This window comes from Emys orbicularis, chromosome 6 (assembly GCF_028017835.1).
Source record: "Emys orbicularis isolate rEmyOrb1 chromosome 6, rEmyOrb1.hap1, whole genome shotgun sequence".
Lineage (NCBI taxonomy): Eukaryota > Metazoa > Chordata > Testudines > Emydidae > Emys > Emys orbicularis.
This window is the reverse complement of record NC_088688.1, coordinates 32,058,328-32,076,018: the sequence shown is the minus strand read 5'-3', so window position 1 is coordinate 32,076,018 and position 17,691 is coordinate 32,058,328. Positions and strand designations below refer to the sequence as shown.

The 17,691-nt window shown below is 40.6% G+C and overlaps 1 protein-coding gene across 1 annotated transcript; it reads right to left on the bottom strand.

Annotated features, from left to right (window-relative positions):
- Positions 1–545: 545 nt before the first annotated feature.
- ISL1 (ISL LIM homeobox 1) lies at positions 546–11,095 on the bottom strand. Its single transcript, XM_065406823.1, has 6 exons — positions 11,068–11,095; positions 10,095–10,284; positions 7,034–7,293; positions 4,435–4,721; positions 2,842–3,009; positions 546–662 (listed from the first exon to the last, which is right to left on the bottom strand). Exons 1-6 carry the CDS (start codon positions 11,093–11,095, stop codon positions 546–548), a joined length of 1,050 nt encoding a protein of 349 aa, XP_065262895.1.
- Positions 11,096–17,691: the final 6,596 nt, after the last annotated feature.

The following is a 17,691-nucleotide window of genomic DNA, read 5'->3' as shown; positions in this document are numbered from 1 at the left end:
CTAAAAAAAAAACATTGCAAACCAATGCAGCTCCTGCTTCCTGCAATGAATCTTTCAACCATGCGGGGCTAGATTGTCTTTTCCTGATGTTGTGAAACCTATTGGAGCTCCTTTTTGGCAAGGCAATGACCAATAAGAAACAGCACCATTCGGATTAGGATGGAGTACAGACAGTCTCTCTATCTCGGTTTCTTTTTATGTTCAGTCAAATGAAAAGATGCTTCTTTTTTTCTGAGATCCATGAATACAAATCCTCAACGTTTTAAAAACGTCTTTTCGATGCTCCTGTGATCACTGGATATCATGTATTTATTTACTCTTTTAAATTATTATTATTCTAGTAAGATCCCATGATTGTCTTCACAGTGTTGCTACCATTTCACCTTGTCAATTATAACAAGACTCCGTGCATTTCTGGAGCGTTCTTTGCTAGGTTCATTACAGATTTATTAAATACTTTTAAGTTTCAGAGTCCCAACGTGATAACTTTCCCGCTCTCTTCAACAGGGGGAAATAATAATAAAAAAATCTGAATGAATTGTTCCTCATGCCTCAATAGGACTGGCTACCATGCTGTTAGGTGTATCTGGGAGCTGAGAGGACATTGATGCTACTTCACTTCCGGTGGAATTGGAACCTGGTCCTCCTTCTGAAAAATTAACCTGCCCAAAAGAAAATAAGGGGAGGGAAGGGGAGGTTACAAATGTAGTTATAGTTATCAATTAAAGGCAGGAGGAGAAAAAAAATGCAAATACATAAGCAACATGCACTACAAAGGGCATCATCCAAATCCCAATGAAATCAATGGGAGTTTTTCCATTGACTTTAATGACTTTTGAATCAGTCCCTAAATCAATTCACTGAACAAAATAGATTTCTAAAACCAAAAGGGGTGGGGTGGTGGTGGGGGGAACGATGACAAAAAACTGTTATTAATTAGACCTGTTTTCTCAGGTCTTTCAGAGATCTTTGTATTCTAATTGTTTGGGAATTCCCAACAGTATGTTGCAGTCAATTATTTAATAACCGTGTGTTTTCTGACATGAAACTGCAAGGCTACTTCCCACTCCTCTTTGTGGTGCATAATACAATAAAAACTGGCACAAGGCTCTATGAGCATAATGTGTTTTCTTTTCAACAAGCCATCTTCTTCCCCAAGGGTGATGGGGACTCCATGGGTCCATATTAAATGAGAGTGAATTGGGTAAAAAGGGTAACCAAAGCCACTGTGAGTTGGAGATCAGATCTTAGTCTAACAGTGTCCATAATATGGAGAGTTTAGCATTTCTAATACATCCACAATTCAGTTTGCTCCTTCTTGGTTAGAAGATTCTGTGATTAAGGCCCTGCCTACATAGCAGAAATTTGCACCAGCCACTTGAACAGCCACTACACTGTGTCCATGCTACAAAATGCTCCTGGGGCATCTATTTTTCAATCTATATGCTCTATTTTTGGTCAAGCTGTCATAAAAAATATAGGGCAAATTTTGCCTCCTGGTTACATCCCAAAATATTGAATTCTGTTGCTAGACCTAGTACCCACCAAAGGCCAGTCTATCCCAGGGCTTAAAGATCTTCTGTTCCATTAACCCATAATAAGTAAAGCAGACAAAGCTGGTCAGTGTTTTGTTTTGTTGTTGTTTCTTTTCCCCCCTGCCTACCGGACGGCTTGGTTTAAGCAGGGGGACTAGAAGACGCTCTAGAACCAAGATGATCTGTATCATAGCATCCACAGAACAGGCTGCTAAATTACAGGGCATTCCAAATGGACATAGCATTCCAAATGGAACAAATTCATTCTTCAGCATCAGAATAAGAGAAAAAACATCATAAAAATTAGTGGGTCACTAAAGGGAAAGGTCTAGAAATATACATTGGTGCCTCAAACCTTTATTTTTATTTTCCAAGGGATCATTTTGAAAAATTGCTTGACCAATCAAAAACCTCTATGGTAATATTTCATTATTATTTGTTATCACTGTGAATCACTGAAAAACCATACACAACGTACCTTATTATTTTAAAGATCTGGTTTAAACACACTTAGGCCAGGAAATTGAGTTAAGGTTGAACTTCTGTCCTTAATTCACCTTGTTGAGCCTAAGTATTGCAGATGATATGGTCCCATATGAGCTGCCAAATGACGTAGGCATAAGGAAGTGAGTTAAGAACAGAATTTATTCTTAAATTTCTGTCTTCTTGTTGGTTAAGCCAGTCCATTAATATTGTTTGGCTTTTGCATGTGACTATGTAATAACAATTCCCTTTATAAAATATAAGATATAATTTCAGATGGGGTAGATATAAATATCTGCCTAGTGGTACATACTTAAAAAAAGATTTACACTTTCCCACCCTCCCTGTTTTAAGAATCTCATGGGTCTGGCTGACATTATATTCATATAGTTGAACTCAATTCTGTACTACATAGGCAAAATGAAAAATGTGGACCCAATGTTAGTAATTCCTGTTGTAAGTTTACAAAGAGTAAAATGATGAATTGCTTATAGTTTTTAATGCTAGTCTCCTCCATAGATTTGCTTTAAAATTTTATGACTATAATTATCTTAATTACTATTTCAGACCTTGTTTATGGGCCTGATCCAAAGCCCATTAAAATCAATAGGAGCCTTTTTACTGACTTCAAGTGGGCTTTGGATGGAGCCATATAAAATCCATTTTATTCTACATACTCACATATTGCAATAATGCAAATATCAGGAATGCATTTATAGTCTCGGGTTCATATCTCGCAGCACATATACACCAAGTTTAGAGAATACCCAATATTCTGCCCCGTGTATACATTAGCATATTCAGTCTGGGAACTAACACTTACTAGCTGCTGAAAAGCAGGTTGATCTATGTCACTCTGCAGTGCGAAGTCACTCAGTACTTTCCAAGGAGGCTGGTAACTCTGCACTTCCACTGGGTTAGCCTGTAAACCACCATCATGTCTCTCAGGACTAGCAGCCACCATAGGAGTTCCTGTCATTCCTTGAATATTCTGTAAACAACCGACCAAAAGATGTTAATGAGCTTTGTTAACTTTATTGTATATAAGCGCTGAGTCAATAAACTGCTATTCTATCTTATCTATACAGTCGCCTTTATTTACATAGTTAATCTGCTGTGAATGTCCTACCCTAGTCTGCTATAGGTCAGCCTATTTCTGCATTTATCACACTGGAAGCTTACTTTCTTTCTCCTAATCCTTGTATTTCTTCATGCCCGGTTGCTTAAAAGGTTATTAACTACTTACACCAAATACCACTGCCTGGCGATGCAAGCATGGCAAGGAACAAGAAACGGTTAACAACCCTGGGTTTATATTTTGCATCCATGCTGGCTTTCTGTGTGACCTTAACTGGGTGTATAACCTCTACGCTACCAACCTCGGGTGCCTGAGTAGCTTTAGAAAACCTTTGTGTATTCTAAATGCTACGGCTGTTATGTACAAAACGACTCGGAGCCTTGAGGAACAGTGTGCTGATAACATTGTGTTTTATTGCATTCTAAAACGGTAAAATGAATCTCCTTAAATCCCACTTAACTAGGCAGCCTTATGAATTCATAGTCTTTTTCAGGTCAGTCAATATACTGAATATAGAGGGAATAAGTAGCTGCTTGTGTCTTTCACCAACAGAAGTTGGTCCAATAAAAGATATTACCTCACCCACCTTGTCGCTTCTTGAAAGGCTCAAACGGGGAGAGGGGGGGAAAGGTTGCAAAATGGAGCAAGGCAACTTGTTTTACTAAATCCTGCAATTTAAACGCGAGACAGCTTGTTTGCATCACGTGTGCATATGCACACGTAAATAACTATATATAATGTTGAAAATACTCTGACTAGGATGACAAATCAAAATCTTTCCTTTGCATTTGTCTTTTCCTACATTGGGTGCAGTTGCTCACCTATACCAATATGCACGTTATAATATAGAAAGTGCTAAGAAAATGCATCAGATTTGTGTTTTTGACTCCCCCATTGAAGAGGGGAAATGCGTCTTTTTCCGTTAAGGAGTCCATCGCATTTGCAAAATAAATATTACACAATGCTCGGCTTAATTACATCCCCTAAACTCTTCGGGTGTCAATTCACATTTACTCTAATGCACACTGAATCCTTAGCCCCACCAAAAGGCGTGTCCGCTTCAGCAGGCGGTGTAATCCTCTCGCTATGGTCTATTTTAATTGCATTGACAACAGAATACCTGGGTAATATTTACAGTAATCTGAAGGCAAATTTATAGCACATCTGTACTTTTTTAAAATGGAGCTCTCACATAATCAGCGGCATTTATCTGCCCAGACAAAACCAAACCCCAGAGAAGGCTGGTCAGAGGTGGTCTCGGTACAATTTCAAGATCAAAGGGTCATTTCCACTTCAGGAAGGAACGTTCCATTAGGATCACAGGCTGCAGCCACTTACAGTTTTGTCATTGGGCTGCTGTTGCTGAAGCTGCTTCATCATGATGCTCCTTTTTTTGTCCTTGCATCGCTTGTTTTGAAACCAGACCCTGATGACCCTCGGGCTGAGGCCCGTCATTTCCACCAGTTGCTCCTTCATAAGCGCGTCGGGTCTGGGGTTGGCAGCGTAGCAGGTCCTCAAGGTGTGAAGCTGTTTCTCATTAAGCACAGTCCGGACTCGGGTGGTCTTCTCGGGCTGCTTGTGGACGTGGGGTCGAAGAGCGGGCTGTCTGGCAGAGATAGGTTCTGCTGCAAGGGAAGGGGGGAGGAACGAACAGGATCCCCATAAATAAGAGGCAGAGAATCTATAGAGAGTCAGAGCTTTGTGGGGTAGATCCTTACTGAAAAGGCCATTAAGGCATTCAGCTGAGTTCTTGTCCTTATCTCTCTCTCCCCTACCAGCGGATGGAATCACACCACAATTGGCATTTTTTACTGTACAGACAAATACTTGGTGTAGGGGGACAACAAACAAACAAACTGAAGATCAATCCTGTATTATCTTTGACAGACAAGGAATATTCTACTTCATAATAGGCAAGGGGTGGGAGGGGGCAAGTATTTATTTATGGAGAAACCACAAAAGTAGATAGTTAGCTTAAAAGTTTTAAACGGGAGCACTTTGCATAATTTGTGTGCCTGCCTGTTGTATGTAGACTCTATCACAACATGGCCTGAGACCTTGAGCACAGTTACATGCACAGGCTACCAACAGTTTTACACTACTGCTCCAAAACAAAGGAAACGTATCCATTGTAGAAAACCTTGTATGTGAAAGGCACATTCCGAGAGCCCAAGAGAAGGGGCTGTTTGGGAAAGTGGAGGTTCAAGGTGAAGTTATGTCACTTAAAAATCTAAGGTATTGCAAAATCATAAAGGGGGAAGGGAAAGCACGGCGGTTGGTTATTTTCATGGAAACCGTCGGGAAATGCAACCAAATGGACATTGTCATATCGAAAGTTAGAAATACATCGTTTTTCTGATAGTGCATAGATTCTTTTTTTCTTCAGAAATTAAATTGACTAGAATACCCTAAATGTCACTTGGCCAAAAATAAAGGGTAAACATTACTAAAAGCTTGGCCAAGCAGTGTTCAATTTTGTCCTGTAACATCGGGTTTCTATTTCTCCGTGGGCACAGCAAAACAGCAAAGACATTCGATGAAGACCGAACAAGATCCCCCAATACTGGTAATTTTGTAACTGCAGACACAATATTCCTTATAAGACATGCACAAATATGCTTGAAGGGATATGCATAATCTGTCCGAAATTCTGGAATGATTAGCTATATGTTTCTCTGCTATATATACATAGGTCACTTGAAAACTGTTCAGAAGAGGCATCTGTGCCCGTAGAAACATGGCTGGGTTTGTAAATATCCCTTAGCGTTAGTTACCTGAATAACAGTTCTCCATTCCAATCTTGTGGTGTTTATTTGTCTGTGAAAGATGTTCCCCTTCCTAAAGCTCAGTTTCTATAAATATCTAATGCACAGGTCGAAAACTAAAAGTGTAAGTAAACCTGTATGTTGGTCGAGTCTAAAGTTGCAACGCGGAGTTTAAGATGAAATTCTCATCAAATCACATAAAACGTTTCAAGAAGGCAGAATCACTTTAAAAGGCAATTAGTGAAGATTAGCTTGTTGACAGTTTTAAATTACAGCCTAAGTGCTCGCCTGTAGTTATTAAGTCTATCCCTTTTCGGACCCCTTTTCTACCAATGTTTTAAAACAACCTGTTCCAAATGTGATTTGGGGGGGGGGCGGGGGATGGAAAGGTATTTGTGATTTAATACTGAAGTGTTATATACACATTTGATTATCTATCTATCTATCTAACCAACCACTTTCAAAAGAGGAAATTTATGCCCCAAAGGGTCCACTGGTTCTCCCAGGGCTCTCATTAGACAAATGCACATACAACACCTTAGGTATGTACTTCCAGTGAACCACTAGATTTCAAATGTTTTAATACTGGCTTATATGTGTGTGTATACAAGTATTTATATAAACCCGATATATATACAGGTATATATATATATCGGGTTTATATAAATCTATATACACCTATAATGTATTAGTGTGTTTATATAAATACATACACACATATAATGTTTTAGAGATAGATATAAAACGATATGCCTTCGGATATATACATGTGTGTACATAGCTATAGACAGGTGTGTGTATACCTGTTCTATTGTCATATGTGCCGTTATATTGTCACCTATATGTGCATATATGGATAATGATATTATGTGTGTGGTTCTACCATTTATATTTCTATAGGAAGGCTCATCCATATAGATAGAAATTTACAGCTGTGCCTGGCTCTACACAGCACACACGTGTTCTATAGAACACGCCAGACGCATGCATACACATATATGTCTACAGGGCTGTAGGGTACACACACACACAGAGGCAGAGGAATGAAGGAAGGGCTGGAACAAAGCCCTGGCCGCTTTCGCTGCAGAGCCGATAGATGCACAGAGTGGCTGTGGCCTGCAGTCGCAGCAGCTCTCTCACTCTCTTTCTCTCTCTGTGGACTGGAGGAGTACCTGCCATCTGCAGCGGTCTGGCGGGATGAAGGGGGCTGAGCGGGTCCCCTGCTCCCAGGCTGGCCCTCTCCACCACGTCGTGGTCGGCTCGGCAGAAGAGGCCGTCCTCCCGCAGCGCGAACTCGTCCCCTGGGATGAGCTGGCGGCTGCAGGCCACGCAGCGGAAACACTCGATGTGATACACCTTGGAGCGGGCTCGCATCACGAAGTCGTTCTTGCTGAAGCCGATGCTGCACTTGGCGCACTTGATGCCGTATAACCTGAGCAGGGCCCGGCCCAGAGACAAGAAGGAGAAAAGAGGTTTCACCCCCAGTCGTGTGCAGCCCCCCGGCCCTGCTCCACTCGCCACACGCCGCCCGCTAGTTAAACAAGCCTTTACAGCACAGAAGCTAGAAGGGGAAAGGAATAAAACGGATTCAGTTACCGCCAATGCCCAGATCTCGCCGCTGTAAAAGGCAGCAGAGCTCAGACGACCCCCCCCCCCCGCAAGCACCACAGGGGGGGGAGGGGGAAGACTCACAAACACAAAACCTCAGGGATGATTTTCCTAACCCCTCTCCTGCCCCACAGCCTGAGCCGCCCAGCAAAGGGGGTGGCGGGGGAGGGGGGGCACCGGGCGCTCTCACACTGGGTTCAGGGCACGCTGGCTGCCCCCACGCTGCTCCAGAGCTGTAGCAACCCGCTTGTGTATAATATGTAAAATAAAGGCTGGCTCCGATGACAGAGAGTGACACTCATTGCACAAACACAAACCTATTAGCCTCCCCTTTTTTTTTGAATGAAACCTTCAGGAGTTTTGCCGCCTCCTGCACACTAGAGTTTCCAGTAGCTAGAGTTTTACTTTTCCCTTCTCAGGACACCGAAGGAGGAACTTTTCTAGGCACTACAGGTCTCAAGATTCTTTCTACCTTCCGCCTTCTTTCTGTCGCGTAACTTTTCTATTAAAGTGCGTTTTAAATGCTGCGGCGTTCCAGCCTTTCTCCTAATTCAATCTTTCCACTCTCCCCACCAGCACCACCTTAAGCTGAACGCCAAGCCTTCAAACACAAACGAAAGGAAAACTTCCTTACAGAGCAAATAATTCGCCTCTTTGTTTTATACATCTTTAATAGCTACTGTGTTGTAGCTTGAGTCCTCTTCGATACGGAAAGAGGGGGACATTCCAGGTGGCAATATCTATCTACATAGATATCTTTCTATTAGCTGTAGTTCTGAGTCATATTTCACAGCTCCTCGGTGTATCGGCTCAAACTGAATATTATTTAGCTAACCTCTTTGATTAACAAGGCAAGTTAGTATAATTCTAAAAATATATGTACACATACGTATATACGTATTCACACACTCCTAAATAGTTTACAATATGTATACATACATAAACTCTTCCAAATACCCTCTATAATGCACACAATCTCTGTGTTGTGTGTATGTCTAGACACACACACACACACACACACACATATTTACACCTTATTTGTGTGTGCATGTATAGCAGAGTGTGTGTCACACACAATGTATTCAATTTCTACTCAGATCTAAAACTTCTGAATTATAAGATGTCATGAAAAATAACGAAAGAACTGCTCGATCTCCAAATATTATAGCTTAATAGGTACAGGAGTTATTTTTTGCGCATATGCTTGACAATTTTATATTTGCTCAGAGTCTAATTCAAGGTCGCCTAGCACAAATTGTACACTTTTTATTTTAAATAATTTGAACAAATGAAATTTCTTTTGCAGAAACTTTTCAAAGTTGCAATTATTTGCTCATTTCCCCTACTCAATGAAATTCAAACAGGAACGAAAAGACCAGATCACACTCCCAAACATTTTCTCTCGTTTGAAACTGGGAAAGCGTCAAAGAAGAATGTTAAAAAATAAATAAAATAAAATAAAATAAAAACAATGCTCCCAGATACGTTTAAAAGTAAAGCTAAGAACGGAGTGGATTGTTCTCAACATTGCAAAACTTTGAGGATAATTTCACAACGTGGCTTTACGGAACCAACTATTTCTGATATGTGCATTGGAGGAACTCAAGTGGTTTATTCTAATTCGGAATTAAAACGAATCTACAAAGGTATCTTAAATGGGTGATATTTATTCCTGAAACTTTCTGTAACAATGTTTTGGCCATACAGCATAGGTAATATACAAAGTTCTGCTATACACAAACCTAGCAGATGACACCAAAGGCTAGCAATAGATAAACATGACCCAAGAGCGCAAATAATAAACACCCCCAAAGTTCTGCTTTGGTTTCGCTATAGTGTTAGGATTGGCAACTCTCACATTTTATCAGTTACCAGATTTTAATGTGAGGAAGGAAGCAGTTCCATTATCTAAATATACCCAATTGTTCGCGAACAGATGATGGGCAATTTGATCTGCTCTGTCTAATTCATCAGCACAGATAAGATAAGAAAGAAAAGGTAGTCAGATATCACCAACGGGTTAATATTTAAAAAGATTACTTGCCAGTTATTTTAGCAAAGAAACATTGTAGTCTATCTTTTAACCTTACAATAAAAGGATCTTCCTTCAGAACTGAATTGTAAACTTCACCTTATTTTTTTTAAATAGGCCCTGCTGTAAATTGGATTACTTGTCCGTTCATTTTTTTTTTACTGCATACATGTTTGAAGTGTCTTCATTCTGTATATGATTTTGCCTTCCTGTAACTCATACAACAAACACACAGAGATGCAGGTATGTGTTTAAAAGCGATCAGCTCTGTGCCTGAATAGCTATACTATTTAAATATATATTTAGATGCTATCCTGCTTTGTTAGGACCACAGCACACATTGCAGGAAATTGTGCTTTACCAGGAGAAGTCCTTACAAACTCTACCTATTCCTGACTTTGAGTGAGTGTTTTATATTTTTCATTTTAATTTATGGAATAAACTTGACTAGAACTTTTCCCCTTGTACCTTTGGAGAACTAACTTTTTTTTTTTACCAAAAAACAAAACAAAACAAAACAAAAAAAGCCCTCTCCCTCTGTCTGTCTCTATATACAGTAAAATCTAACCAAATAAACAGCGTAAATGGCGTACCTGATATAATCTCTTTTACAGTAGGTTTTGCCATCCCTAACAAAGCACGTACAGGTCTCGTCCAAATACTGATTACACTCTGCACACTTCAAACACGCCGCATGCCATTCCAAATCCGGAGAAACCCTCAGAATATACTGATCGTGAATTTGATTGCCGCAACCAACACATAGGGAAATCAGACGTTTTTCTGAAATGAAAATAAATACATGATTGACTAACCGTTTACTCTCCTACAGAGATAAACACACTTTTAGTGTCGATCCCTTATAGGGCATACTCTGGGAGGTTTAGATTTTTTTTTAAAAGAGCATTGCACTTTTGGATGGTAATTGAAGTGTGCCATCAAAACCTTGCCTCATTTAGAAAGGAGGCGGGGAACGTATGTTAAAATGCAGATGTGAACAGCCTTCGGTGTGAAGCTTCTAATTTTGCAAGCCTCGCACACAACCCAAACTCCCTCGTTTTGCATTTTTCTTCGCTCCAGGGGAAATCGTTTTATATATATATTTAAAAGGGTTTGGCCGGAAGCGTTGGGAACTGAACGCGTGGATGTTTAAACCCCTCTCCGTATAACACAGGGCTCGATATTGTGAGCAAGCTTAGACAGCATTACAGTTGTCACTTGCTCTCCTTCGCACGCCTAATGCTAATTCGCCTAAATGGGCTAGGTGCTGTCTATTCAGGCAGACCCACTGGAGTCTAACGCGAAGATAGCTACATCTCCAGGGCAGAGATACCATTAAAATCCTGCCTGCGCCCCAAACTTTAAAGGCACCCAGGACCCAAGGCTATGGAAATAGAAGGATAAGAGGTTAAAACACAGCAAGCATGCAGGCATGGCAACAAAGGCACCTTCTCTACCATTCCTGTGAAGTTCAGATGAGCAGCTCATAGCAGCTCCCTGCCTGACACGGTTACAACAGACAGCACATTGATTCCAACAACGGTAAAAAAAAAAAATCCTCCTTACTTTTTGGTGGGTCTCCCATGTCTCCCATATCTGTAAGAGGGGGTATTGTCCACAGTGGAATGGTGGTGTGCGCTTTCGTTTTAAGACCCCAAAGTAGGTTTTAAAGCGGTTGCTAAAAAGAAAAGCAGAGCGTGCGCTCTGGGCAGCAGCCGGGCTGCAGAGGCGCTGCTGGCCGGGCGGCACTGCCCTCTCTCGCGCTGCCGGGCAGTCCAGTTTTGCCCGTGTGCTGGGACTGGAAGAGGCGCTGCGGAGCCGGACTCAGCGCTGATCGGGCACTAGTCTCTTCCTTATCTCTTACTCAAACTTCTCTGCTCCAACTCGGCTAGATCTCCATTGGCCTGACGTAACGCGCGGGGACGTCAAGCCTGTCCCGCGCCGATTGGTGGAAGGGAGCGCAGAGCAGCTGTTCTGATTATCATATTTCAGTCGCTGTAGCCTTGCAACGCTGCTGCAGCGGCTGGGGGTAACTTTCCCACTCCTCATTTGTGTTCCCCTTTAGACTTTATTCTTGCCACTCGTCTTCGGGTCTCCTTCCGAGCGCCCCTGGCACCCTTCACTTTACAGTATTGTCTCTGTTCCATTTCTTGCTGCGCTTGTCAGATCCCCCTCCCCACTGAACTTTTTTTGGGGGGGGGGGTGGGGGAGATTCTGGCTATTTACATTTCGCTATTTATAATTCCATATTTTGGGGGGTGGCTCCAGCTATTTCCTTCCTTGGTATCTGTCTTTGCCAGGCAGCAGAATTTGCCCCAGTTAGATGAGGGGCTCACCTACTTTTGTCATGGGATAAAAAGAAATACTCGCTGTATTAAGCCACAGATACAAGGTTTAATTGTTTGTCTTTCCCATTCTCCTTTTTTCCCTTGAAACTGTGAATAATGCTTTATGGATTTCTGCTAAACACGAGATCGAAAAAGATGATACAAATATTTACCTTAAACTGCCCCTCAAAATCTCTCCTTTCTATGTTTTCCCCCTTTTCAAACCCTTTTACGTCTCCTTTAGTTTAAGCCGAAGTTTAGGTCTACCCACTTTCATCGGTTCGACAATAATTTATCCCCTCCCCCCCCCCCCCCCACGTAATTCTACCCTCTTTTTACTATGTTTTGTCTGGATTTACAGCAGTGCAAATGCTGGAGGTAATATAAGTCTTTAAATGTACCTCTTCTTTGAGAAATGTGGAGACTTTCATTAAGTTACTCAAGGGAACTAAAATATAAGAAATATTGTGTAGCTGGTCCCCAATAATATTGTTTGTGATTTTTCAGTTATGCACATCGGTACACAGGCACTCCTAAAACTAAAGTCCTTGTAACTTTAGGGCCATGAAACCTTCCACAACCAATGTCAGTGACCCCTTAAAGGGCTGCTGGCTTAATAATTTGACTCTCAATTATTTAAAGCTTTCAAATCTAGTAACACACATGCATATTTTTAAAGTTTAAGGCACTCATTTCTTTATATCTTTGCAAAATTCAGGCTTTGATCATACTATGACCTGAACCTCTCTTAGTTGTTAAATATGTGAAGCTGGATCCCCCACATACCGTTATAACTCCACTATGCAAAATGAAACAATACCTTACATAATTCTTTTAGGGTTTGTTTGGAACCCGCTTCTGTCTCGTTCTATATGGGTTCTTATACCGCCGTCATCACCTTATTATCTAAGCGCCTTCCAGCTGGAGGCTTCTAAACAATGTTTATCAGCAAAATGTGTTTTTTTTTTCCAGCGTCCCTTTCTTTTAAAGGAAACTGACACGGCAAGAGTTTGGATAAAAGAAAAAACAGTCCAACTAGACTATTTATACACACATGGAAATTGTGTTGCGATGGAATGGCCAAAAAGTTATTAAATTTAAATTTGATGATTATTATGCTACTGCTAAGCAAACGATCTCGTAGGAATCCTAGCTCAGTCTGAAAGATGTTTTCATTTGCAATGTGGAGGGTGTATATAAATTTAATAAAAGGGGAATCGAAGGTTCCTGTAAAGATACTAAGATGACCGTCTTGATAGGAATTCAAGATGTCAGAAGGCAAAGATGTTGTAAATACACACACCTTACATATTTAACATTTAAATGAACAGTTGAAGTTGCAACTAGGTGACCATTTAATTCTTCTTGAAACCGGCGAGGTTTTATTTATGTATTTATTTACTTATTTCATCACCCCCGCCCCACATTGCGGTGTTTTCGCTCTGTAACCCAATAAGCAATGACCAAGAATTATTGCTGATGATAGCAATTCCAGACAAACAAGCTGGCATGTGGATGGGGCAAACTTTTAATAATGGGCAATTTCACATGAATACACTTAAACACTTATATTGTGCACAACTCACACACATATTGCAAGCAAATATCATCCACTATGAGATCTGGTAGGAGACATTCCATAACTGAATATTAAATATATACGTCAAACCTATAGTCAGTTCAGGGTGGGGAGAGTCATCCTCACTGCGGAATATTTGTGAGAGTTTTGTCTGGGACATCTTGGGGAGATATCAGGCCATTGCACAGTCACTGCAAAATAAAAAAGTGTAGCATGGAAATATCGCAATAAAAAGACTAACACGATCATTTGATCCTTTACGCTCACATTTTGTTTTATCACTGATTTATTCTCCTTTTTAGACCTCTCTCTTTCTCCATCCTTATACCGTTTCTACCATTACTCATGAACAAACCAACCAACCAAACGAACCAAGAAAACCCACTCACACACTTTAAAAATGTGGCAGTTGCAGATTAAATCTAGCAGTGATTAGCCGTTTAGACAATATTTTTAATACACGATCGCAGCAGCGACCTCTTGTGTTCAAAAGAGGCATTTATCCCTCTAATGTCATAAGCACAGGCACATTTTTTGACCTTTTGTGAATTTCTACGTCGGGTCAAAATAATTCCTTATTGAACGTGGCATACTAATGAACCTCCTCCGGGAGCAAATGAATGGAAGACCTTGGTGGACCACACATACAAAAACATGTGTAACTTTAAAAATGTGCCCGATCTTAATTATAAACATCGAGGGGTTTACAAGTGACTTTAATATAGAGGGGTCTTTTCTGTGCCGGGCCCATGTGTTCTTTTCCCAGAGATGGTCTGTATTCTTCTCCATTTGCCTAAACACGAGGAGGATTACAATCAGGAGTCCATTTCTGAAAGACTGCCTCTGTTTTCCAGTGGAACACCATTGTTTGTTTGAAAATAACCCAATCTGGTTTTAATTCTATTACCACCCCCCCCTTTTTTTTTTTGTAAATACTTCTGGCGGAGGTGATTGAATTTTAAGCTTGATCTTTGTAAACGTGCGGTAAACGAGAAACCTGTCTCCGCCCAACAAACCAGGATTGGGAAGGAAAGGAGGGATTTGAGTCTTTGATCAAGCTTCCCTCTGCTCCCCCCCCCCCCCACTGATTTGCTTACTGTGTATTCGATTCGCGTTCCTGTGAAGGCAAAGCTCTATATTTAGCCAGCATCAGAATCGGGTTTAAGGGAGTGGAATAATGAGTGGAACTGCCAGTTTCAATGAGTAAGGTATTTAGAGGAAAAAGACTGCCGCAGGATCTCTTTTATGATATCAATAGACACGTGATTGGGAAGACATAAAACGGGATTTGTACGTATTTTAGACACTTCCGAAAATCTGTTATTTCTATTTGTTCCTTGTACTTTTCTTTCCTTATTTATTTACTTTTTTTTGGAGGGGGGGGGGGTGGGAGAGGGGTCGTCTTCTGACAAGTGTATGGCAATACAAGCAATCAATAGCTTTCACCACGGTCAGGGACTCCGTTGAGATTATGTGCATTTAAAAGAAGCAGCGATTAACCCTTTACATTCCATAAAGAATATTTCTCTATTTATACATACAAAGGCACAGGTATGTATTTTGATAGCGGTAAAACTGCAGAAGATTCATCCACTGAACAAAATAATTACAGCACTGTCTCGGAAGACAAAATCACTGTTTTATTTAAAAATATATATCTCCACGAATGTAAGGGCAGCCAGTAATTTTGATTTTAGTAAAGGGATGCGGTAATTTAGTTCACAACTGGACTTTGAGCATGAACTTGAATTGTGCAGACACTGCGTTGCATCCTTGTTATATTTTTAATGAATGAGACTTGCCTTTTAAAATGCTAGACCGATCACCGGATCTAATCTAGTCTTTCGGCGTAAATTTACGAGACTAAAGTTTATATTGACATTCTATTTTATTCAGACAGTAGAGGAAAGTCTCCGCAGACACAACGTTTGATTCTTCGCTATAGATTAGATTCTGGAGGGGTATATTTGTGTTCCACTACAACACTACCGTAAAATACACACGCGGAGAGAGTTATTCGACAGTTTATTCAAGCCTTAAGAATTGACAGTGTGGACTAAGGTCAGTTTAAAACTTTTCTGTAAAGCTTCGGACCAGACAGACGATTCTAAAATAGAGCGGATTGAATCTATCGAGCGGATTTGGACTCCTGAAGGTTCAAATTTATCTTAATTACATCACGGAATCCGGCATGTGAATCAGGTTTGTGCCAATGAAATATGCTGAGGAAGGGTTTTTGAAATATTGAAATACAAAACAATGCAGCGGAGAAATCAATCATGAAATTTATTAGATTCTCCGGAGAATAGGGCTTGATTCTCCAGAGGGGTGCGATCTTTAATCTTCAAGCCCTGGCTGCTGAATGTTCAGAAGAAATGTACCATATCAGCACTAAATCTATCACAACACAAGAAAAACTGTCAGTGGCTTTCTGGAAGCTTAGAGACTTCTCGAGTTAATAATACAATACGGTTTATTAAATCGTCCAACCACTTAAAGAAGTAACATCCCTTCCCTACCATATCTGACAGCATTAAATCTATCACTAAACAGGGCAGCTAAAACGTCCCTAGGTTTAATCAAGGCAGAAACGGGAAATCTATAAACAAAAATACATGGAGGAAAGCAACATCTTGCACTGGGGTAAGAAAATTCAGCAAGCCCTCATCCAAAAATGTGCCTTTACAATGAGGAGATTGGTTCAGAAGCGAATGCTTTAAAATTAGATAATCTCATGGAAAGGTTTAAATACAAAGATTTGGTCAGTTAAGTGTTACCTATACTTATTATCCATTGAACGCGATCGAAAAACAGGGGCTGTAGCCAAAAATAAGGGACGTGGGGACGTAGCTTTGATATTTATTGCTTTAAACTTTCCCCTTTGTTATCTTTCCTCACGTCAGGAAGTGTACGAGTAAAGGAAATAAATCGGGGACCTTGTCTAGAAATACGTGGAAAGAGCGTGTGTGTGTGAAATTTTAGCGTCTGATTTGCAGTCCTTACTCAGGACAGATTCCCGTTGACTCCAATGGGACTAAGGACCGCGGGATCGGGCCCTTTTGTGGCTTAAATCTACCAGAGAGAGAGAGAGAGAGAGAAAGAGAGAAGGATGGGTGTTTGTCATCTTAGTCCCTGGCACAAAATCACACATCAACTCGAACCGATGAACTCTTTGCTTAATAACTAGACAAAAATACTTTGTAACCACATCTCTGCTTGTAAAACCACTGATGTACCGATAGGTAGGGAGAAACTAGTAAGGAACAGAGGGAAGGGATCAAAACGCGAAAAGCTGGTCTCATCCATTTCCCTGGGGGTTGAAGGGCGGGGTGGGGTGGGGTCTGTAAACATGTACAGTTATATTTGAAACATGCTTCATCATAACAGCCCCACGCACAATGCCTAGCTAAGTGCTGTTTATAAAATGGTCACTTTTTCAAGTACATGAGCCATCGCTCTCGTTCCTTTAAAACCGTGAAAACTCATACACTTGAGAATGGCTTTGGGTACAAAAGGTGAATTCTAGATCCCGACCCACTGTAGCTGAGTAGATGACCAAAGAAGTTTGTTTTGAGATCTTTGTAGATAATGGACGCGCAAGGACCGAAACAACTTCCAAAACGGGGCCTTAAACCAGTCAATTAACAAAAGAAAAGTAACTCATGGTTTTAATATAAAGTATAATCTTTAAATTTTAAAGGGAAACGTGTGCTAATTCTGCGTCCTTACATATTTGCTAAATAATTATCTCTGCTTTCTCAGAAACAAGCGTGATCACAGGCTCGGGAAAGCCAGCTTTAAGAAGCCCTGCCAGGATAATAGCATATTGCAATTATTGCAACTTGGAACATTGGTGTATACTTTGTCCACTGTGGTGTGGAATAAGTCATTACACACAAGTGTGTATGGGGGATGGAGGGAATTGGGGAGCTTTAGGGAGAGTGCAGAGAAGATCGGAGATGAAGTTGATAGGAAAATATCTTAGTTCTTAGACAATGAGCCATAACTTACAGGGGTGGGAATTTGAAAGCTAAACGTAATACCTTATTAGTACTTATCATTTCCACATCCCACATAACAGAATTTTTTGAGGGAAACGAGATAGTTTCTGATTTTATCAAAGTGGAGAGTATATTTGAAAGTGTATAAACTATCTGATTCATATCTATGCCTGTTGCGTTACAAAGAGCTTCTTTAGTTAAACAAATGATGCTTTTACTTTAAGCAATTAGACACCGATTTTTGGAGCTTCCAAAATCTTTGTTAAATCATCCCCATTGAAAG